The sequence below is a fragment of the Prionailurus bengalensis genome, chromosome C1, assembly GCF_016509475.1.
Source record: "Prionailurus bengalensis isolate Pbe53 chromosome C1, Fcat_Pben_1.1_paternal_pri, whole genome shotgun sequence".
In the NCBI taxonomy this organism is placed as follows: Eukaryota; Metazoa; Chordata; class Mammalia; order Carnivora; family Felidae; genus Prionailurus; species Prionailurus bengalensis.
This window is the reverse complement of record NC_057345.1, coordinates 162,474,865-162,499,813: the sequence shown is the minus strand read 5'-3', so window position 1 is coordinate 162,499,813 and position 24,949 is coordinate 162,474,865. Positions and strand designations below refer to the sequence as shown.

The following is a 24,949-nucleotide window of genomic DNA, read 5'->3' as shown; positions in this document are numbered from 1 at the left end:
GCAGTGAAAAACAAAAGTAATATTATCATTGTCTTTTTGGCTCATCTCTTGTCTCCCCTATTTTAGCTTTCGGCCGCTGCTCTGGCTTGGTTTCTTCCTTGGCAGGTTAGGTTGAATGGCAAGCAGTTCTCCTGACCTTGAGGGGAATTTCTCATCGCTCCAAGCGTTTACCCACAGAAGCCAATCCCAGGCACCAGCTTGTCAGTAACAATTCATTGCACTTGGTGAGCTGTTGCAGCAGGGGCTGTAGATCTTGAGACTGTCCTCTCTCGGTACTTGGCACACCAAGAGTGGACTTCCCTCCCACAATAGGGTTTGACAGTCCAGGAGCTTCTGACATTTGCCAGATACCAGAGCCTCCCTTGGAATTCCCACTCAGCATGAGGATCATCGGATTGTTCATGAAAATTCTGAAGCAACACTTTGGTAATCAGATGACCTTTATGCTGCTGCTGCTACTTTTTTTTTTTATTTTTTAAATTTTTTTCAAGAGAATATTAAATCGTTTATTGATTACACATGATAATGGACGATACACAAGCTTTAATCCCATCTATAATTTTATCTGATACCATAATTCAATTTAGATATATTGCATAGGATGTGCCAACAATCATATTAATAACCAAATAAACTCCAGGACTTTGCTTGGGTGACCCTTTTAACGGTGAACTCCAGGTCACAACACATTAACTGTCAGTTCAACCACACCAGTGTTTGTGGAGACAATGGCTTCTGTGCCCAAGCAGGTTGCAAATAAATTTCAAATGGAACCTGGCATCACCCTGATGGAATTCTAACTTCACACTGTTGGGGTAGTTTACCAAGATGAAAAGACTTTATTTTTTTAAAGTAATATCTACACCCAATGTGGGGCTTGAATTCAAAATCCCAAGATTAGGAATTGCCTGCTTTACGAACTGAGCCAGCCAGGCATCCATATATGCTGCTGCTTACAGGAGAATTTCTAAGTGGTTAGCCAAATGACTCACTTGCATTATATTTTTAAAAGGAAATATTAGGATCCGTGGATGAAGAAGGAAGGGTGAAACTGGAACTGTCGTCCCAAGAAACCCACATTGCAGAGTTTGCTCTAATGAAAACCACTAACCTCTCTCCTTTTCAGATGTAGACATGAAAGACTTTGCAAAAGGACTTTGGCCTGCATCATTTTCAAAGCCAAAGAGCTACTTGCTTCAGTATATGCCCATGGCAATAGACTAAATGATAAACGCCTACATAATTTGAAAAAAAAATTGTGTCCTGTGTCTTGAATTAGAGTTTGCCATACCCTTTAGCTTTAACTAACTTAACTTGCCAGCATGGTGGGATTGCTTGTAAGGTAACATGGCAGTGCCTTTCAACCTTTGTTACAAATAACATTTTTTTTTTTTTTTTTTGTGAATGAATTGAAAAACAAAGTTGAATCTGGTTGCTTTTACTATTAGTGTAAAAATCGGAAGGTGGGTGAGTTTCTAATCTGCAAATATTTTGAACTCACATGCTCAAAACCATACTAGGAAAGGTATGCTCCTCCCTTTAAGGAGCTTTTAATTTAATTGGGGGTGAAACAGATACAGATTATAGATGAAGGAGTTTAGGGCTACCTTCATGTTGGCTCACTCAGTGCCTAGCAGAGTGCCTGGCGTGCAATACTTGGTAAATCTTTGTTGAACCATTTTGTTGAATGAACACAGCTGCAAGGTACATTTACTAAAATGCTGAATCCTCTGATAGAGAATTCAATGTGTGCAGGTATACCAGGGAAAAGGGAGGGTTTCATAGACCAAGATGGGGATGGAAGTCATGGTGGCTTGAGCTGTGTACTCTAGGGCACAAAGAACAGAGATGTGATTCTACCTGAGGAGAAGCAGGAAGGCCAGACACTGGCACTGGTGTTGGGGACAGTAGGGAAGGGGGGCATGGCATGTTTGCCTTACTGGAGCACTGGATGCAGCGTGTGTATATTGGAGGATAAAGGGGAAATGCTTAACATCTTTGCTTAAAATGCCTAAATTCTCTCTGGCAAGGATTAAAAATCTCTAGGGAGCCAATCAGAATTTTTGTTGTAAACCCACAAGTTACAATATATTTGATTGTGTACAGTTTGAGTGTTCTAGCTGAGTTGTAAGGGCATAAATCACGACCGGTCTGTATATACTCTGCTACCCCCCATGTACCCCAGTTCCCTCAGGATTGCCCCTCTCCTCCTCTGAGATACTGGATATAGGTAGGAATCTTCACATGCACTCACCTGCTTCAGTAATGCAGAAAGGAAAATGACTTGAGGAAGAAAAATCTAAAACTGAATTTGACCAAAGAATATACATGACATTTTATTTGTTCATGGGGCAGCTGAATACAGCTGCAGGAACATGTCATTCCCTTTTCCCATCACGGAAACAAATGTGAAATAAGGAACTTTTTTGATGAGTTCAAGGAACAACAGACTGACTTTACAGAACTCTCTCCCTGCATCAAGGTTGGCCTCTATAGGGAGTGGGGGGATATGTGGTGGTTTGATTTTTATACAATTCCCAAATGTGCTAAGCAAAATCGTTAAGTATTTCTTGAATAAAGGTTGTAAATGAAACAACTAATCAAAACCCATCATATTTGGTTTTAAGGTCAAAAGGAGAGGGGAAGAGTTCTCTTGCCCTCCTAGAGTGGCTCGTCAAGAGGACGCCAAGGGAAAGGCATAGATTCAGTTTGATAATCACTCTGGCAGGATTCTTGCACAAGGCTTGCAGAGATCAGTGATAGGAAGGCTGGAGCCAGACACTGCTTCAAGACGGTTTGAATTTGGCAAGATGGGGGTAAGAGTTAATGATCGCTAGCCACATAGTGGTTTACCATTTCCTTTATGCTTTCTGTACCTTCTTAGCATGTCAGTGTATCTGTTGTAGCATGAGTTCTAAGCCTTTTGTTCTTTTGAGGATAAGAAAAAATCCACCTCGTGACTGCCCCATCACTTTACAAATTCATTATTTACACTCAACTGATTTCAGGAGAGAAAAGCTCACATTCATGTGCATGCGTGTGACCGTGATTCCTTCCAAGGATGTTGGGAAATCCCGTCTAACAAAGATCTGATATACACAGCAACACATAACAAAGGGATTTACTGTCAAAACGTTTATTGCAAAATGGAGTCTTAAAACAAAGAAAAAAGCAAAGAAAAGTTCACATCAAAATGAAATGTATGACACCAACTTGGATTTCTGAATACATTGTGGACTTGTGCTGGAATATCAAATTCCAACTATGAAATCAATAACTGAGTAGTCTTACCACACACGAGTGATATGTAATCTCCCATACAAACATTATACAAGATATTTGGCATAGGATTTGCTCAGAATAACATTGCAACAGAATAGTTGAGAAAAAGGTTTTGTTAAAAAAAAAAGTGATAATGCCATCTATTCAAAGCTCACACTCAAAGAATATAAATATTTCCTATTATTTAGTACAAAATTTCTAAAAGTGCAAAAGCAATATGTGCAGTGTATTGTATCTGACATTAAAAGTTAAACTGTTCTGCACACAACATAAAATAATTAATGTAGGTGCTTGAAACACTAGTTTTAAAGTCACTAATCACATGCCAGAAAGCTCCTCATAGGCAACAGTGTGCAACTGATAGTTGAAGCATAAACGAACATGGCTAGCTAGCCCTTCAGATTTCCTGGTACACGCTCCTTTTTCATCACAGAAATGCTACAGCTATCAGGCTGGGCCACAATCGAAAGAACAGAACAGATTGTTCTTTCTGGCAACGCTTAAAGTCTAAACAGGAAAACAGTCTTACTCAAAAGCAGCAAAAGGTGCCTGATTATAGAAAAATTATGCTCTCTCATATGTGGTAGAGTGAGAATGTGCTAGTTTTCAAATGCTGCAACAAGTCTAGCGTGTCAAAAACCAAAAAAGTCTCAATATTTAACTCAGAATAGCTTTTAAAATGATCTTTCATGAAATTCTTACTACTCCAATGAAAACTCTGAAAAATAGTTATGTACATCATAGTTCTAGGAGAAGTCATTCTGGATCTCTCCCAAATCTTACGTCTGATTCCTTGATTTTAATGGGAATCAATTTTGAATTAACTCAGCTGGTGTTAAAATCGAACAGATTTGCTGCATGTTAAACATCACTGGCTAAAAACTGGCCCTCAACATTTCCAGAGGATCCAAAACAAGTGTCCTATGTGCCTTCAACTCTTCCCATTGGTTATTAATGTAAAATATTAAAATGTGATTTTACTTAACACACACACACACACACACACACAGCCCTTTTAAATTAACCTGGCTGCTTTGAAGAACTATAGCTCCCTCAGTGATGTTTTCCTTTTTTACTTATTTTGGAATTAGTGTAACAGAGTGACACCAACCCCCACCCCAGATAAAGTTTCCACCAGCATTCTTAAGGGGAAAGAAACCATTTCCACAAGGGAGGATTTAAGATAAATGCCACAAACCTATAAACTATAGATTGTATAGTAGTTGTAATTTTGGAAATGCATCTTTTGACTTGAGCAATTTTGTTTGAGGGAGAAAAATTTGATACAGAACTGTAAAACTGCCAGGTTTAGCAAGTTTCTTAAAGGGGAAAGGGACAATGCTATTGGTAAATGGAATTCTTTATTGGGTGGGACTGTCCCTGGCATGCAGGATGTTACCATTTTTGGCACTGGGCATTAAATACACCCCAGTCACTGTGACAACCAAAAATAATCTCCAGCCCCCCCCCCCCCCAAACATCATTAGGTGCCCAAGACGAGAATGGCTGGTAGAGAGTCATCAAATTCTAGATCGTCAACTTTATGAATATAGAAAAAGAGATGAAAAAGAGTAATTATATTTTCAGTTGTAGGACTGAAAATTATGACAATTTAGAGTTTCAATTATTATTGTGAATCTTTAAATTTCTTAGTGTTTCTTTATAAGTATACACTTTTGTAAGTCAAGTAATTGGAAATAAATCCAACATCAACAATTTGCCATTTGAAAAACTGATTTGAAAAGTGAATTAGAAGCTGTACAATTAACATCATTAGGAAATGTGCATAATAAACAGTTCCTTTGAAAAGTAATAAGAGTCTAAAGTCTTCTAAATAATCTTCACAGATAGAGTGAGACCACTTTAAAATTTTGTTTATAGGATTTAGACTTTAGGGATGTTCAAAACCCTAGAAAGGGACTTATCTGAAACATAAAGTAATGCTGTATGATAATTACCTATAATAAAATACAATTCCAGGTGGAGAACAATTTCAAGCTTATCACTGAAGTTTTCAATTCTGCTGTACCCTAAATCCCTGAATACTGGTGAGGAAGATGACAGCAGTGGAGAGATCAGGGAGATATTCCCTAATTAACGGTAACCCCTAGGTCTGAGTAGAGTCCTATTACCTTTCTCTTCTAGCCCTGTTTGGCTGCTTCTATTAGTGCACCGAAACTTTATGTATAATTACGATAGATTTATATGTAAATTAAGAAAAAAATGTCAGTTTCGTTCTGTTTATATGTTCTAAATTTGTTGATGAGGATTCTTGAATGAGAGGCAGGGTTTACATTCTTACATAAAGTGCGCAGATCTCAAAATTAGCCCACAGACATTCCCTGATCAGCGAGGCCTTGTCCGACCACACTTGAAAACCCACAACATTCCTCCGCGTGTGTCATCTTCTTTCCCTGCTCCGTTTTTCAGCATGCACTTAACAAGTGTTTACGTACTATAGAACCCACTTGTTTTGTTTACTGTCAGGATCTCTGCTCACTAGCAGGTGTGCTCCATGAGCACCAGGGTCTCCCTCTAGCTGGTCCCTGGAACAGTCCCTGGCACAGAGAAGGGGCTCAATGAATATCTGTGGAATGAATGACTTTATCTTTCTCTAGAAAGATGTGCAAGAGGCTTTTAAACTACTTCCTACTTGGGGCACCTGGGTGGCTCAGTCGGTTGAGCGTCCGACTTCAGCTCAGGTCATGATCTCACAGCTTGTGAGTTCGAGTCCCACGTCGGGCTCTGTGCTGACAGCTCGGAGTCTGGAGCCTGCTTCGGATTCTGTGTCTCCCTCTCTCTCTCTCCCCCAACCTACTCGCATTCTGTCTCTCTCTCTCTCAAAAATAAATAAACATTAAAAAAAAATTTTAACTACTCTCTCCTTGATTCTCTCCTCCAGGTTGCTGGACTACAGTGCCCCCAGGGCATGCTGGGAAGTCAAGAGTTGAAAACCACCCCTCTGCTTGGCTCCCAGATGTTCAGCTTGAGGGGCTCAGCTTGAGTCAAGGAGTGCTCCTCTTACGTCTGCGCACGGACAGGACACCTGTTGAGGTTTGTGCCTGTTTGCCGGCAGCACGGTGTAGTGTGCATCTGTGAATGGCTGCATAGACAGAAGGTGTACTGGATTGGGTATGGAGGGAACCCATCTCCCAGGGGAAAGACTTACCTATTTGTTCTGTTTTTACTTAGTCTATGGGTGGTAGCAGGGCCTGCAAACCCCTCAGGTACGTAGTCTTCAAAGAACACCAGGTTAAATTTGTTTATATAGTTTATGTTCTAAGAATGCTTTCTTCATCTTTCCCGAAAGCTGTTTACTTTAACTTTCATCGCCTACTACTCAATAAGTATTACTTGAAGTTGATAGTTTAGTTTTCCAGGTTACTGTAACCACTTATTTTTCACTGGCATAATGAAGACTTGCTAAAGTTAACTGACCACTTCCCATGGGCCTGGTTCTGTGTTAAGTGCTTTACATGTATTATTTCATTTAATCCCTTCAGCAATCCTTCGAAGTGGGTACTGTTACCATTCCCATGGCAAAAATGAGCAGACAGATACGCAGGTTAAATAATTTCTAACAGATTACACGGCAGTTTTGAATCATAATTTGACTACAGATCCTTCTCTTTATCACCATGGCATATAGACTGTTCTGCATTTCACACCCCAGGACATTTTAATAGTTATTTTTCTCCAAATAAAGCTGGCACAGTGTACTGATCATTTTGTGGTATTTTTCAGCTGTTAATAGGGATTAGAAGCCTGTCATGCTTCAAATTTCCAGAGACTTTTCCTGACTGAGTATACTTGGAAATAGTATTAGATAATATCTATGATGATATCCTTTCTTAAATTCCCCATAAAAAGAACTACCAAAAGTGTTTTAGTTTAATAGTCAAATGAATGGCCCTTCTTTCCAAAATAGGCTGAAAAAAGTTTTTATTCTTTTGCCTTTCTTGTATATATAAGGACTACAAATGTTTTGTAGTTTGTTTTGTTTTTTTCAAACAGTGTTTTATAGCTTTGACAAATGTGATAACATCCTGAGAACCTCTCTCTGGAGAACCAGGTTTTCACTTCCATTTATCACCAGTGTGGCTCAATCCAGGTCAAAAAAAAAAAAAAAAAACCCAAAACACTCTGGGAGGCTGGATCTGAATTAAAAAGGACCCTTCATCCTCCACGTCTGTCTCAGTAGATATAATTTACCTTCGCTCTTCCCTTTATATATTTAGTTCCCTCTTTAAAACATCTCTGCATATATTTAGAACCCAGAATGATCATGCCCCTGTGGAAAAAGAACATGCGTATATCCTTACCGGCAGCGCAGAGCAGGTCTGTATTAGCACTTGAGCTGCCCTGCCTGTAAGTTTCCCTTTAAGACCATACCCTTCTTTTATAAACTACGCCTCAGATGATCGTGTGTTGTTCAGAAGCTTCCAGGGCTAGCACTGGCATGAAAGCCTGCAACATCTGCTGTTGGTTTCAAATTAGAGTATTTCTTCTTCCAGTATACTATTAAGAACATCTCTCAGGTTTTACTGTGAGTAGTTGTGCTATTAAGTATTGAAAATTCTTGGCATTTAGGTATTTCTGAAGTATTTGTGATCGCCGCCTTTCATCTCAATTTTTTTATTGTTGGATTTTGTAGTCACTCTCAATTATTTCTGACAGCACAGCATATTGCCAGAAGAAAAAGAAATGTAGTGTGTTACAAGAAAATCAGTGTCTAAGAAGAATTAGGAGTTAAGAGTGCTTTTTCAAAATGTAAGTTTTCTTAAGCAATTAAATAAATGAAATCAAATCAAAGTATAAAGTATTTGCTTGAAAAAAAAAAGCCAGAATATAATTAGTTGTGAAAAATACTATATTGTATAATAGAGTCACAAATTTCTATAATCAGGCACCACATTTGCTGACTCATTAAATATACCTTTCTGGCTTAACCCTCCCCCACACCCCCATTTTTCTGTAAGCAGGAAAAAAAAAAGTAAAATCATTAAAGAAATGACTGTCATAGAAATGTGATTGGCTTAAAAATTCCGTGCTTACTTTTCTACCTCCTTATTGGTTTTCGTACAGACTGAGTAGCAAGTTTCTTTTGGTTTGCCGAACATTTTCAATTTTCTTACTTTGCTGTCTGCTTTCATTCACTATTATTATCCATGTCATTATCCTCCTCATCACCGTCATCATCATCATCATCATCATCGTCACCTTCTGACAAGTCAAAATCACTGAACCCCAGGGCCATGTTGACCTTCTTCCCCCTCCTCTTAGATGTGGTTTTGGAAGAATTCTGCTTGGCTTGCATGTTTATCTGCATCCCAGAATGCAGCACAGCTCCTGCTTTGTTCATTGAGAAGATATCCCCAAAGCCCATCAGCATCATGGCCTGCAGACTTTGGTTCATGCCATGGCCCTCCCCGTTACTTGTTGCTGTGATCTGACATGACATCTCTGCACTGTTTGACTCCTCTGTCTTAGATTCAAAGTAAGACTCCTCAGACATTCTTGCAGCAAGAGGCAAGAGAAGCTATCGTGAGGGAAGAAAGGACAGAAGCAAAAAGAGAAATTAGGACCAATTTAAATAAAGGAAACAGATACCACAAAATTAGTGGGTGCTGCACAGAAGGTAAATGATTAGTGAAATAAACGAATGTAGGGGATCCTGTAAAAACGTATTTAATGGCAGGTTTGGCTCCAGCATACTTGCCATAATTTATAAATGACAGAGTAAACCACAACCAAAAGTTTGCAGAGCGCCACAGCAGGCCAGATTTCAAATGGGAAGGAAGTTGCAAGTTTTAAGCCCTCATTTCGCTTAAAACAGTTTTTAGGATCTCTCTCAATTTTTTCCAATTTCACTTTCACACAGAAACGTTAAATATTAAATTAAAAAGAAATTAAGTAGAGATTAAATCTCAAGTAAAAAATGAAGGAACCTTGTACCAAAGGGTCAAGTTCAGAGGAAGCATAAAGACAGTTCAGTAGTCAATACCCTTCTACAGAAATCTGGGCCATTAATCTCCTTTCTATCTAGATTACCATCTGACTCTAAATTAAAAAGGAGTCTAGGATTCAGTAGTTTCCGCTTATTATTTATTACAACCAGATAGAAACCTAGTTACTTGACTTATGAAATAATTAATTCACTTAGTGAACAAATTCTAGATCTGTCTCTAATACTTAAGGACATAAATACATATGAAAATCTGGGGGAGAGAAAATTAGTACTAATTTAGACTGTTACCTTTTGCTCTATTCTCTAAGTGCCCTTCTTGTAGTAGAACTCTTTTTTCTAGGAATTCCCCCTCTCACAGTGGTAGACCTCTATTTTCTACCTTACATCATGATTTTCAACAACTAACCTATTCCCATAAATGCTGGTCTTATTCATTTCAGGAGTCTGTCAGGATCTGAAAAGTGTTACTGCCTCTTCTTTTGACAAATAAGCAAATTAAGGCTTATATTTTTGGTGGTGTTCAAATATGGGTAAATTTATGATAAATAGTGCACAAATAACATGGGATGACCTTTACATCCTGGGTATAAATATGGTTTTTAGGGCCAGTTTCCTAATTTTTAAACTGAAGTTGGAGTTGAGGTTCTTTTTTTTTAAGTTTTATTTTTTTAAGTAATCTCTACACCCTACACGGGGCTCAAACTCACGACCCTGAGATCAAGAGTCAGATGCTCTACTGACTGAGCCAACCAGGCGCCCCCTGGAGTTGGGCTTTTAAAAAATATCTTACTCTATTAGGAAAAGATTTCCAGAGTTGTTACATCAATAAGAACTTCACATGCTTCAGCTAAAAAATACAGTTATAAAGAAGGAAAAAATTGTGTTAGATCCTTTAACACTGGAAACAGGATATTATTTTCCTTGCAGCCAAACTTTGCAGCTTCTCAAATTTGTTTTCAATTGTTAGATTCTCTTTAGAGAGCTTTGTCCTCGCCTTCTCAACAGATGTCTCTCAAATAAGCTTTGATGTTTAAGAGAAATCAAATTTTTACATCAAGCTGCAACAATAATTAAAAAACAAACACTGTCTGTATTTCTGTATGGGAGAATTCCTCTTCCCAAATATCTTCAACTAATGTTTTAATTTCAGGAAAGTAAATGGTGTCCCTCCTTGAAACAAATCCAATAATACTAGTTTTTATGAAGTTACATAAATGTTAAACTTTTATAATTAAGATGAGGCTACAGACAGAAAACCTAAACCTCCAGCCACTTCCTTTTTAAAAGGTTTATTTCATCTTTCTCTCAGAAACCTCATTTAAAGTCAACTAGAAACTGATGTGAGGATAAAAGAAAATACCCACTTAGAAAATACCTGAGCACAAACTTTCTTTCCTTCAGAAATATGAGCTCTAAGCAGAAGAGACATTAAAAGCAAGTACTGTAAGAAAGAAAACTTAGCCCTCATAGGTAAAAAAAAAAAAAAAAGAAGAAACTCTGAGATCATGCTTCATGCTGTCCATTGTTAGATGGTAGCCTTCAGAGCGGTTCCTTTACAGAAAGTTTTCTGGAGTTAAAACGCAAGCATACAACCTACTGAGCACTCCTACTGTTTCATTATTTATTACACAACTATGTTACTAATAGCAATAATGTGTGCAAGGCAGCCCATGATTTCTTAGCAAAACTAATGCCGATAAACCAAAGAAAGCTTCTAAAGCATACTGTAACAGGTAGTTTAAAGTTTTTTCTTACAATGCTACATTTAGAAAGAGTCAAGCCATGCAGTGCTTTATAGCTTAAGATTTCAATGTACTTTAAAAAAAAACCCGCCTCTCAGCCTTCAGAAGACAGCCATGTGTCTGCCTCTCCTCAGCTCTGGGAGAAGCCATGCTCCCAGCAGACCCTTAGGGTGATGCTTTCTGAGTCCGCCTGTTGATACCAATTCAACCAGACTCGACTTCCCTCTTGAGAGCCAAATGAACTTACAAAATGTAGTACCTTTTTAATGTCCCATGGCAGTCTTATGTATAGCAATTCAGTTCTTGCTTTGGAAGTCTGTGGATGGCCAGAGTCATTTTGGAAAAAGTTAAATCTGATAATAAATACTTAACTTCATTGTATTTCCCTTTTTTGGATATCAGGTTGCTTTTCCACATAAACCAGAAAAGGAGGCAAACTATGTTATTCTTTAGACATTGGAAGATACTCTGCAACTGGGCACTGGCTGCTTAATGGCGATTAAGGCTTTTAAAAATAGGAAAGCTTTTTGAAGATCACCAAGTGAAGAGCATGTAAGTATTTTTTGGGTATAATTACTGCAGCAACTATCAAAAATGAATTTAAAATACATAATTTTACTTTTAATCTTACCATTACTTGGTTTTCAAAGTGGACAAATATTGGGGCACGTGGGTGGCTCAGTCGGTTAAGCGTCCGACTTCAGCTCAGGTCATGATCTCATGGTCCATGAGTTCGAGCCCTGCGTCAGGCTCTGTGATGTTAGTTCAGAGCCTGGAGCTTGCTTCAGATTCTGTCTCCCTCTCTCTCTGTCCCACCCCACTCACTCTCTGTCTCTATCAAAAAATGAATAAACGGTAGAAAAAAATATATAAAGTGGACAAATTTTACCCATTAAAAAAACCAAAAAAGCCAATGATCTACTAAATTCCTGAAATGATAAACCATTCAAAATAGGGAAGAATCCTGAAATTTGGTTAGACTTTAATATATCATGTCAATATATAAGTATAAGCTAAATACAGAAATAGTGAAATCCTTATGAAGAATTTTTATCTTCCTCTAAATAAAAAGCTTGGGAAAAAAACAAGGTAGTTCTTAAGTAGTAAATATTAGAGGCTTGTCACAAGGGACATCTTTTTCCAATCTTTTGCTGCAGTGATTGTAACACTAAATGGAGCAAGGAATATTAATGCTGGTCGTTGATATGTCACCAAGTTTGTTCTCTTTTAGAAGGAAAACTTGCTTAAGTTCTGCCACATGGAGACTCTTGGACAGCGAGCTGCCTCGGCGTTCCGCTTATTAATTCCTGATGGGCTCTATGGAGTTAATCAGCCGTTAGGCACGTGTTCTGGGGATCTAACAGATGGTGCGAAAATACACTGCATTTTATTTTTGTAATTCTAATATACAAACACGCTGACAGAATAACAGTACTTAGAGAAAGGGCCAGAAATAGGCTAAGCTTTTCTTTTAAATTTCTGGCATTTTGTTAATTGAAATGAGATCCGAGCGCTACTTGAGTGTAAACGCAGGCCCTTCACCGTGCAGGCATAAGGCAGGAAGTGAGGGAGGTGGCCGTGGGGGAGGGGAGGGCCGCCATGCTGCCTCTTCTAAGCTGGGGGCCGAGTCACCCATGGGGAGCACTCACCGGGGTGTTGGACTGCTCCGTCAGCTTTTGCTCCCACATCCTCAGACGTCTTTCCCGCTCTTTCAGCTCTTGCTCTTTACAGCTGAGGTCCCGTTCTAGTTTCTTCAGCCTCTCAAGAGTTGCCTCAATTTCGCACCTGCACAGGGATGACTGGTTTAAGTCTCAGCTTTGCTCAAGAGTTATTAAATGCTTAGTGGCCCATCAGAATGTGTAATGAAAGTGAAAGGCTGGGGTGCCTGGGTGGCACAGTCGTTAAGACTCTGACTCTTGATTTTGGCTCAGGTCAAGATCGCATGGTGGTGAGATCCAGCCTCACGTAGGGCTCTCCACTGACGGTGCAGAGTCTGCTTGGGGTTCTCTCCCCCAACCCCGCTTACCCTGCCCCTCCCTTGCTCACACTCTGTCTCAAAAATAAACTTAAAAGGCTAAAATGAAAGGCTGAATACAAGACTGTGATTTTTGCCAGTTTTATTGAGATATCATTGACATATATCACTGTGTAAGTTTACAGTGTACTGCATAATAGTTTGACTTACACATACTGTGAAATGATGCCCACTATAAATTTAGTTAGCATCCATCATCTCATATAGAGAAAGCAAAAAAAGAAAAAAAATTTTCTTGTGATGAGAACTCTCCAGATGTACTCTCTAAACAACTTTCATACATATGATACATTAGACTGTAGTCATCATGTTGCACATTATAGTCCTTGGACTTATTTATCTTGTAACTAGAAGTTTATATCTTTTTTATTTTGAGAGAGAGCGTGCATAAGCAAGTGGGGGGAGGGGCAGAGAGAGAGGGAGAGAGAGAATCCCAAGAACTGAGGAACTTGTAAGGTATGACCTGAGTGGAAACCAAGAGTCGGACCTTTAACGGACGGAGGCACCCAGTATAAGTTTATACCTTTTGGTCACCTTCCTCCTATTTGCCCCCACCACCAACTCTGGTAACCATAAATCTGATCCTTTATTTCTGTGAGTCTGGCAAAACTTGTGCTTCTAAACCAAACAGGAAACTATCAGAGAATAAGAAATCTGTCACATCCTTAAAAATCTATAGGTAGTTTCTAGTCTGGAAAAATCAGCTCAAAATACTTCCTAACAAAGTACTGAAGACCCACGAGAGTAGAGCCTAAGCTATGGAGCTGGTGTCCTGGTTTAGCTGTTTAATGAATGCTGACATTAAACTAGCCCTTTATAGTTTAGAAAGCACTATTACACAATGTCTCATCTTATTCTCATAACAGCCCCAAGAAACCGGTACTAATCCCATATATAGAGACGGGGAAAATGATGTTCAGGTTGGGTGATCAACATCCTGTCCCTGGTGAATTCAGGTTAGCCTAATTCCCTGACTGGGTAACTCAATCAGTTGATTAATCTGACCTAGTTTTCTCAGTTGTAGGGGGTGATGATTATCTTATACCAGGGTTCCCCAGACTGCCTGATCCTAATAACTACCTGGGCAGCTTTTTAAAAAACAAATAAATACACAACAAAATACAGATTCCTAGGACCCTTCCTCAGAGCTTATGATTCAGTAGGGCTGGGTAGGGACTAGGAATTTCCATTATTTAATAAAAGACCCGGGGCTCCTGGGTGGCTCAGTCGGTTAAGCGTCCAACTTCGGCTCAGGTCATGGTCTCACAGTTCGCGGGTTCTAGCCCCGCGTTGGGCTCTGTGCTGACAGCTCAGAGCCTGGACCCTGCTTTGGATTCTGTGTCTCCCTCTCTCTCTGCTCCTCCCCCACTCACGTTCTGTCTCTCTCTCTCTCAAAACTAAATAAACATTAAAAAATTTTTTTCAAAACCCAGGTAATTTTTATAATCCGACAAGTGTGGATCAGATGAACTCTAGGATTCTTTTGAAGTCTAATAATTTTTTTTAAAGTTCCCTCCTTAGTCTCTATAGGCCAATCAACCTCACTACTTAGAATATGTCCAGTTATAGAAACCTTTGTAGAAAATGAACTGTTGATGACATGGCTCAGTACAAGCCGTTTTCTTCCTTCAGGCCTGTCACTGTGCTCTGAGAGCTGGAAGTTCCTTCCCTTGAGTTTCTGAAAGGCCTGGAGACAGCTGACTGGTTATTAGCTGGTAAGTGCTGCCACAGCATGGAGTCTGGTTGGGATTCATTCTCTCTCTCTCTCTCTCTCTCTCTCTTCAAAATAAATAAACAAACATTAAAAAAAAAAAAAAGTCCTAGGTATTATTTGGCAACATCTAAGACAGGGAACAGCTACTGAGGTGGGTCTGGATTTGGGTCCAACACTGGACTTCTCTGGTTGTCTGAAAAGAACCTCAGAGCCAGGGAGTTAGCAAGTTAGTGTAAAAGCACCTGCCGTCGACACTCCATTCCTCTTATTGGTGTCATTTGAAAATTATAGAACATAAGAACAGTCACACTACCTGAAGAAAGGCACCAAAATCAGCAATCTTTCAGAATTATCACTATCATCAAGTCCACATTTTATCCCTGATGTTTCTGACAAAAAGATTATGCCCATTCATAAATAAGTGTGTGTTTATTTTTCAAATGGAGATTTGAGGGAAAAAAATCAATGTGGGAAACCTTAGGTTAAACTTTTATAACAAAGAAAGTGAAAGTGAGCCATCTTGGGGAACTGAAGGGGTCAGAGGGTGAGGAGAGGAGGCAGCCGAGAGGGGGGCACTCTGTGGCAGGTGGTGGGGGGAGCTGGGCTTCTGTCTGTGCAGTGCCTCCAGCAGGCCACACCACACCCCTGCCCGAGAGAATGATCGCACGGATACTCTGGTCAGGGGTAAGCGGCCAGCACGTTCAATTTCACTTGTAATTTAGGCAAGGGTTCATCTCAAGTTTCAGCTCTGGGAGCCAACTGTGAGTTTGAGACCTTCTGGAAAACAGACCAATGGTTAAGTAAGCTGGAAGCTGTGACACAGAAAAACAAACACTGAGTAAAATCTGCTTCCTCAACCCGGCTCCTCAGGCTCAGCACTTCCCAACACTACTCCCTGCCCCAGGCGCCCCGCTTCTGCAGGGAGTGTGGGAAGTTATGTACCATGAGGGACGCAACGACCCCGCTCCCCGTGTTGTTAATGGATTCTTTTGCATTGAGTGCATCTGTTGATGTATGTATATAACCTTCTTATTCTATAAACATAGGTGTTTTTAAAAGTTTAAGTGTTTTAGTTGATGAAAATGATGGTTTTTCTCTTAACCCAAATCCAATTAAGGTTGACTTCCACTAGTATCAATTTTTCACATGCCAAAAATAGGCAGTGAAATGTAATTATCTTTTCAAGGTCAATTTGTAAAAATAGCTATATTATATATATGATGGTAAGTAAATAATATGAATATTAGTGTTATATATTAAAGGATTTGTGCTAATATCCAGATGATGACATGGCTCATCATCTTTGCAAAGATTAAATTTCCTTATCTGTTTTTTGGTTTTATTGTTTTTAATGTGTTTATGTATTTTTGAGAGAGTGCTAACAGGGCCGGAGCAGAGAGGGAGGAGACAGAGAATCCTAAGGAGGCTCCACACTGTTAGCACGGAGCCCCATTGGGGCTCAAACCCATGAACTGTGAGATCATGACCTGAGCTGAAATTCTCAGATGCCTAACCCACTGAGCCACCCAGGTGCCCCTGTTTTTTGTTTTTATTTATTTTAATGTTTATTTTTGAGAGAGCGAGCGAGGAAGGGGCAGAGAGAGAGGGAGACACAGAATCCAAAGCAGGCTCCAGGCTCAGAGCTATCAGCACAGAGCCCAACGTGGGGCTCGAATTCACAAACCTTGAGATCATGACCTGAGCTGAAGTCAGACGCTTAACCAACCCAGATACCCGTTTCTTGTTTTTAACAAGGTGTGCCACGGAGGGGTATTCTAATCACAAGGGAGGAATACAATCAGCAAAGTATTCCGCCAAGAGACACAGATCTGAACATGCCTCACAGCGCCACACAGCTCACTCAGTGCCGATTACAAGGCAGTTATGTGGGGCAATGAAAATTGCAAACATGAGCAACAGGGTGACACATTTCCTGTTCTTAATGATCATGGCTGTTATTGCTAATAAATCAATAGTAGGAGAAACAAGCTGAAGATACGAACAAGGAAATATCTGACTGTAGATTTCTTTCCTATCATCTATTAGATCAAAAGAAAGAACATAGTTCACTTAAAAATTTTTTTTTAATGTTTAGAGAGACAGAGAGGGAGACACAGAATCTGAAGCAGGCTCCAGGCTCTGAGTTGTCCGCACAGAGCCCGACGTGTGGCTCAAACCCACAAATTGCGAGATCATGACCTGCGCCAGGGTCATATGCTTAACCGACTGAGCCACCCAGGCACCCTGGAAAGAACATAGTTTATATGGTTTTAAATAACCTAGCTTTAAAAAGAATTTTAAGGGGCAACTGGACAGCTCATTCGGTTTAGTGTTCAGCTCCTGATTTCGGCTCAGGTCATGATCTCATGGTTGTGAGATAGAGTCCTGCATCAGTCTCCGTGCTGGGTGTACAGCCTGCCTAAGATTCTCTCTCTCCCTCTCTGTCTCTCTCTCCCTCTCTGTCTGCCCCTCCCCTAGTCTCTCTCTCTCTCTCAAAAAACAAAACTAAAAAATAAATATAAAATTTAGAATTGTAATAAAAATCATTTAATTTTCTAAAACAGAATGTTTCATCTGGTCTATGTGTAAGGAAGCTCTACCACAAAACAAGCATTTCCCAGAAACACAAGATGTCCTACACATGCTTTCAACAGCAGTCATGTGGTTTCAGACACAAGACAAAAGTGAGGAGAAAGAGGACAGTCTGAATGTGTTGCCCTTTGAAATATCCAGATGATGTGACAAAGCATTTGATTCTTTTTGGTATGTGGGACAGAGTGGGATGTTTTTGCCTTGATCATAACCTAGAACAATCACGCTCTCGTATTTCTCTTTGCTCAAAGGAATCAAGCGAACTCTGCATGGTCATGACCGGATGGTATGGCGCCGGCCACGGTCCGGGAGCAGCACTGCGCAGAGCGTGTACCACAGCAGGCCTGTGGGACCAGACCACGTGGGTTCTGGTACTGGCTCTTAGTGTAATCTTGGGCAGGTGACCTAACATGTCCATCCATCTCATTTTGCTCTGTGACAGAAGTCGGGATTGCCGTATGGATTAAAAAAGATAATCCAGATAAAGTACGAGCATCTGGTGAGAATATAATAAATGGCAGTTGTGTGTGTTGTTACTCTAGTATTATACCCTCTGGTTTTAACCAATTGCCACGTTCAGATAAAACAGCCCTGCTACTTCTTAGACTGGTTTAAGGGTTCAGGTAAAGAAACATATTCTCTCACCAGCTCTCAGAATCAACTGGTTTCTCAAAGAGAGCCAGGGAGGAAGCCAGCTAAGCAACTGCTTGCTTTTTACTAAAACACATTAATGTATTACCAATGTTATTTCCCTCATCTTTTCATCTTCAGACATTTAAAAAAATTTATTATTCAACCATCCAGGTTTGTAGAAAATAAAGCTATCCAAATAGAAAACACTCTCCCCAAATTTAATTATCCACTGGTGTCACTGACCTTTTGATACTTTTAGGTACACGTACCATCTAAACATAAATGTTTATAGTACAAAAAATGCAATCATTCTAATCATACTGGACCCTAGCCTCTATTTGTAAGTCATTTATCAGATCTGTATTATCATAAATGGCTCCATCTATTCTGTATATGGAGATAGCATCAGTTGTTAAAACCATAAAAATCACAAAAACCAAAAATCTATTGCACCTTATGCCCTTTCTAATTTACAATTCTAAATGACGCTGTGATAAGTGTGTATCTGTACATTCTTGTATAGCCTTTCATTTCCTCAGGAATGGAGTGGTAGTGGTGGAGGCAGCCGATCTATACTGCCAGACTGTCCTCCAAAAAGGTAGTAGTTTCACCAGCAATGTACTAGAAAGTTTATTACGCTGGATATTTTCATGATGTAGATTTTTGCCAATCTGGCAAATGAATTATGTTCCCTTATAGTTGCTTGATTGTACGTGAGGTTAAATATTTTCATATGTTTATTGGCCATTTGAGTTCTCCTTTTGTGACATGCCTTTCATGTCCTTTAGAATGATATAATTAAAATGTTATTTTAAAGGCAGTAACTCTGTCTACCACCGTAGTCTTCCAAGTGTGATCTGGGGGCCCGTGGGAGCTTTTCAAAGGATCGAAGAGATTAAAGTGGTTTTCAGAACAACATTAAGACATGACGTGCCTTTTCTCATTCTCTCACAAGTGCACAGACCCTTCCAGAGGCTTCACGATATGTGCCAGTGCCGCAGGCTGAGCGCAGAGACAGGATTTATTGTTACTTAAATGAATCAAGAGCTACATAAATTTTTTCTCAGTTCTAATTCTGAATGTGGTAAATACTGACAGATCTAACTCCCTGCAACTGAAGCTCTTTGTAGTCCTCAATAATTTTTCAGAGTGTAATGGAGTCCTGAGACCAAAAACTTCCAGAACTGCCAAGCTACCATCTAGGGGGAAAGAAGTTACGGCAGTGTGGCATTTGTCCTGGAAGTTTACGGTGGGCACTGCTTTTGCCAAAAGGAGGTTTTTACATTTTTCTATAGAAAATTTACCAACTGTCCCCCTATTTTCTGATGTTGTTGGCATAGTTTTAGTATCGTATCTCAAGGCTATTATAATACACTAATTTCAAAATCCTACTAGTCTTTTGGATAACAGATCAAACAGCATCTCCTCAGGAAATCCTTTTATTATTTCGTCAGACTAGATTTCATGCTTGCATACTCTCAGATGTCCAGTAATTCTCTGTCATAATTCTTATCAAAGTAGTAATAAGTTGCTTGTGCATCTATAGTCAGTAGTTCAACGCTAGACCCCCTACTCCATATGCACTAGGGCTGTTCTGCTCATCACCATGGCACAACACAAGAGCGCCTTGCCTCGGCAGAGGTTCTGGAGTATGTGAATGAGTGAGTGTAAGAAACACACCTGTCAATAAATCAGCTTACGTATTTATATTCTCTTGTATGATATCATAATGTCTTTTACTGTTGCTACCACCATGGTGTTTCCCTCCCCAAATATTTATCGAGCAACTGCTGTGTTCAAGTCCCATTCTAGGTGCTGTAGGTATAGTAATGAACAAAAGAGATTATCTGATCCTTTCACATTTCAGCCAGAGAGGTACAGATAAAACAGCAAACTACAGAATTACTTATTAATTCCAATAGCAGTAGAGGTTCTAAAGGAGATGCTCTCAGGGCACATAAAGTAGAACCTCATCTGATCTAGGGTCAGAAACACTTCCTTAAATACACGTTATTTCAGCTGCTATCTAAATGATGACTAGGAGCCAAGCTGGATGTGGGTGTCAAGGGTGGTATGCTGCCGAAAGGGACGAGTTTTATATAGAAGAAACTGCATTTGCAAGGACTCTGAACAAGGAAGAAGTATGCATCTACTGAGGGACTAAAAGCCAGAAGTTAAGAGGCAGAACTATGCTCTTATGGTAAGGCTGCTGAGGTCAGAGTGCAAAGGGTCTCCTGAGTCTTGTGCAGCGTTGACCTTTATACTAGAGTAATCCCTTACACGGATTTGAAACAAGAGTGATCTGATTAATTTGTGCTGGTCTCTTACTGTAGGAAACAAGTATTAACTTAACATGTTTTGTTAATTATTTAAGTCCAGAACGAAACCCCCTCATACCTACATTCGAGCAGAGAGTATGACTTTTGTTTCCCTAAATAAAAACTGATTTAACTCACTGGCCTCAGATAGAGATTTCAAAAGAATAAAAACCAACAAGGTTACTGTAAAACAATCATACAGAAAGCCCAAGGAAACGTCTAAGAACAGGAGTGAACAACTCGATGTTTCCAAGGTGCATGCAGTATTCATTGGGCATCAGCAGGTGGCGTAAGGCGTCACGTTACCGCCAAGGCTATCAGGAGCAGAGACAAGTTACTTAAATCTCTGCTGAGTCAGGGAGGAATAATGTCAGCTCCCAAACATGCTATTTATATAACTGCAGCACGTGACCTGGCTCAACTGTCTCATCCTGGGCTTGCTCCTTCCACTCACACATTACAATTCTCTCATTATTAAGTTTGCTTTCCACTTGACAAAATTTAGTAGGATTCATAACATCAATAGTTTTCTTTTAAAAGTGTTTTTATAGTCTCCCTACCTCCTCCATCAACAGATCCAGTACTCTGCAAACTCCTAGGCAAATAATATTTTTATTTCTCACTGGACAGATGCCAAGACTTCCTAATACAGAGTGTATGGTACAGAGAAATGTCTGGTAACTGTCTTCGGTCTCAGGAGATATGATTTTAATAGTCTTTCCAAATACTTAGACGTATGCAATGGAGGACTTACTAGATCTCCCAAAAATTTTAACATAAGAAACAAAACTCTAGAGTGTCATCAAGTTCACTGGTTTTCTTCTTCAGTGGAGCTGGACCCGATCTTTTAAAGCCAGAGGCCCATCTTTTAAAGCCAGAGGCCATGACTTGGTGCAAGGCTTACCTACCTCCACTCTGCCTTGTTGTGCAGGAATGAGTTACACTGGTCAGGAAGGCTAGTATCATTTGACATGGACTCCAGAATTGAAATGATTTGCTTGAAAGATGGCCGTTTCTGAAAAAGAGAAAATAATAAACTTGTTGGGACTTAAAAAAGTAGGTCTTTAAGAGAAAATCCACAAGCAAAACAATAAGCTTGACATACCATAACAAAATAAAATAGCATGCCATGTCCTGACTTAGTTATTACGACTGTCTGACTACTCAGGTTTAAGGGAACCATATTCCTTATTTTCAATAAATTATAAGAATAGTCTCGTCATTTTTCTATCATGTGGCCTAAGGCTGGAATAATTACAGTTTTTCTCCAGGTACGGAAAGTACGAATTCTCTTTTGGGTAGGATGAAGGAGTCCTAAAAGGGAAAAGTTAAATCCTTTAAAAATCTTTGTGATACAGCAAGTTTAGGAAAAGGTAATGGTGGAGTCTGGGTCTACCAGTGTTCGCCATAAAACTCAATCAACTTTTCTGTATGTTTGAACATTCTTACAATGTTGGGGGAGAATCTACTTCCTCTGTTAGAATACTAAAATTTCCTCAACCACTTGCTGATAGAAGAAGTCCCCCATTTTAAAGTCATTATGACTTCATTGTCTGCAGTGTTGACTCCACATCATAACTAGTTTGGGAAGCGGGAAGCTCTAACGCACAGTTTACTAGGAATTGAAAAAGTGGCGGTTCGGCGCATTTCTTTAGCGGTAACCACACTTGTCTGTTGCCTTAGACTCTAGCCAAGGCTGAGACAAAAGGTTAAAACAAAAATGGAGAAAGATAACAAAAGGATGATGCACATTCTGTCTTCATCATGCCTCATAATTATACCATTTCTGAGCAAATTACAGTTGCAGCAATTAAAACATGCATTTTAATTTAGGAGCACAAAAACAAGAAGGAACAACGTTGAGGTGGCTTGCTCTTAGGACTTGAGTGCTTCCTACCTTAAGAAAGACCATTTTTCCACTTCTCAGGAATATAAAACTGGGCTATTCATTCTGAATTCTGCCTTCATTGTATTCTTCTAAGGGCGTGTGTGCCTGTATGTGTGTGTGTAAGAAGAGGGCCTAAGTAGCTAAGTGTTGCTGATACACAGTAAGCCTTGTAATAAGCAAAGAAGAAAATGCCTTAAGTAGGAAATTTGAAAAATACGGTCTTAACTTTATTCCTATTTTAATTTCTCCTACCACGTGTCAGGCTGTAAAAGGAAAAATGTTTTAATTGTTTGCACAGGAACTAATTATATAATACAGGATTTTCATTTTGCATGGAAAAGCAGTGAGAGGCTAAGAATATTTTTCCCTACATTTAATCATTCTTGAAATAAAGTAAAACTCTTTTGTAATTAGGTGACAAGTACCCCTAGAAAAACCTTAATTTTATAGGTAGAATACACAATTAGATGGAAATTATCAAAGTGAACGTTTGAAAAACAACAACAATATAGAATTTTGTGGTGATGATGGTTTATAGATATTCTGATTGCAGAATACAGTATTTGGCCCAGGCCTACGTTCCCTTTAGTATTCACGTAGGTTTTGCTTACATTAAAAAAATTACACCTAGGGCCATTTATTAAGCATTTATATACATTATTTATTATCTCCATTTTGTAGATAAGGAAAATCTCAGAAGAATATGGATTGCCCAGTGTCACACGGGAAGCAAGTTACTAAATCAGGGGCAAGGCTCTTAAACCTTTCGATATGTTTTATCACACGAGAGTAAGATATTCCTATCAAACTCCGGGCTTTATTCTTTTCTTATTTAGAAATGCCAGTTTAGAACTGGAAACTACCCACCTTTACTTCTTTTTTTCTTTGATAAACTACTTTGAGCACCTGGTGTAAGCCATTGGCATGACTTGACATTTACCAAATAGCTTTCTCTTGTATTCTCTTTCGCCTCCTCATTGCAAAAGAACATTTTTCTACAGGTGAGCTGAATATTTTTTTTATCTATGTCTTTAAAGCATAAAGGCTGGGAAAAAAAGGAAAGATTTGTAACCAGTCATGGCTCTATATATGTGCACAGGAGTGGCATCAACTTCTGGCTGAATTGCTACAGACTTCTAGCCAGAGAACTAAAATGTGCCTTGGTCTGGCTACTTGAGTTAACACGTTGGGCACCCACTTACTAAATGTGTGGAAGGTGCCAAAGGTAGCACCGTGCCCTCAAAGAGACAGCAGTCCATTTAGACAGAAAAGAGATTTTAAAAAACACAACAGCAAAAGGTAAGGCCTTAGCCCAGATTGTGGTTTAGGAACAGGAGTACCAAGTATGGGCTGCAGTAAACAGAATAGTCAGGGAGGGCTTGATGTTGAAGTAATCAAAGGAAGAAAGAAAACAGGAGGGCACGCCCAGGGAAGGGACGTGTGGAAGGTATGGCTGGAGATCAACCATGAGAGCTGGAAGCATGGGCCGCAGCTGGATGTACAATGAAATACAGAAGGAATGTATTAGTTGTATCAGAATAAAATGCCTTGAATGTAGGAAATAAAAATCAGTCTTAAACTTTATACTCCACCTGGCTAGAATACAAGACTCCTCTCGTGCCAAAGAAGGGTAAGCTGGCTACATGTTAAAGACATGCCAACTTGATGGCTTCACCAGGCCTGATGTCCTTCCTGTGTTAGGTATTTACACTACCATTTCATTAACGCACCAAACTGTATATTCTTAGAATTTTAATTACTGAAGTACGGAGCTTCCGATTAAGAAATTCAAAACCTGCTTTGCATACTGAGATATAATTGCAGTTACAGAGATTTAGTTGTGTTAATCGAATTCAATGCAAATAATTTCAGGTAAAATTTTTAAGTATCAGAAAAATACCACCAAAATGACTAGATATGCCATAATGGACATGTAACTGGTAGCGTATGGAAAAGGTGGTATGATAGCATTAAATATATATATATGTTCTAGAGCAAACTTGCAAATAGCTGCTTATATTTTCTACTGGATTAGCTGCAAAGTGCAGACATTTCTCTTAGTGCTTCAAAACCCCATATTCTGTGAACAGAGGCGGGGCAGACCATTCCAAACCTATACAGCTTTGTCACAGAATACTAATAAAAACAATCATAGTAAATAAAAATACTAACAGAATTTTTAAAATGTTAAATTCTTTTTTTTTAATTTTTTTTTTTTTTTTTGGTTTTACATTTTTTATTTTTGAGAGACAGAGAGAGCACAATTGGGGAGGGGCAGAGAGAGAAGGAGACAGAATCCGAAGCAGGCTCCGGGCTCTGAGCTGTCAGCACAGAGCCTGACACGGGGCTCGAACTCACAAACCATGAGATCATGACCTGAGCCGAAGCTGGACGCTCAACCAACTGAGCCACTCAGGCACCCCTAAATTCATTAATAAAAAACATTATGAAGTCAATAAAAGATTCTCCTTTTAAAAAGGATGAAGATAGTTTGATGAACAGGAGTGAAAACGAAGATTGAGGTTGCTGGTTACCAGGGCCAAGGGGACATGTACAAGTCAGGGAAGACCCAGCCACAAACTCCTCCAAGACAAAGCACGGCCACCCAGCCACGAGGGAGCACGTGGGCGGAGGTGCCTCACAGATCTGTGTCCCTTGCTGATCTGCAAACTGTACTTGGGGTGTTGAGCTGTTCTCACTTGATGGTGTGGGATGACGTGCTAGGTAACAGGTATGACTCAGCATGAATTCTGTGTTACACGAACATGTTTCTCAGA

At 39.5% G+C, this 24,949-nt stretch overlaps 1 protein-coding gene and 1 long non-coding RNA gene across 10 annotated transcripts in view; one reads left to right on the top strand and one right to left on the bottom strand.

Moving 5' to 3' along the window:
- The window catches only part of MAP3K20 (mitogen-activated protein kinase kinase kinase 20), a 186,523-nt gene that overhangs the window by 35,526 nt on the left and 126,048 nt on the right, over positions 1 to 24,949 (bottom strand). For 5 of the 8 annotated variants that reach the window (XM_043577065.1, XM_043577063.1, XM_043577067.1 and 2 more), the window contains exons 10-11: positions 21,193 to 21,299; positions 12,642 to 12,777 (exon numbers count right to left, since the gene is read on the bottom strand). In XM_043577065.1, the coding sequence (XP_043433000.1) occupies positions 12,642 to 12,777; positions 21,193 to 21,299 (243 nt within the window). Of the gene's footprint in view, positions 1 to 492; positions 8,822 to 12,641; positions 12,778 to 21,192; positions 21,300 to 24,949 lie in introns of those variants that run through there. The other 3 variants (XM_043577070.1, XM_043577069.1, XM_043577071.1) reach the window with 1 other exon arrangement.
- Positions 7,958 to 24,786, top strand: LOC122481466. 2 transcript variants are annotated; one of them, XR_006296858.1, is made up of 4 exons: positions 7,958 to 8,052; positions 11,395 to 11,544; positions 14,660 to 14,742; positions 24,652 to 24,786. It is a non-coding gene; the product is annotated as an uncharacterized LOC122481466 (long non-coding RNA). The 2 variants fall into 2 exon arrangements; XR_006296859.1 differs by lacking the exon at positions 24,652 to 24,786 and adding an exon at positions 17,585 to 17,689.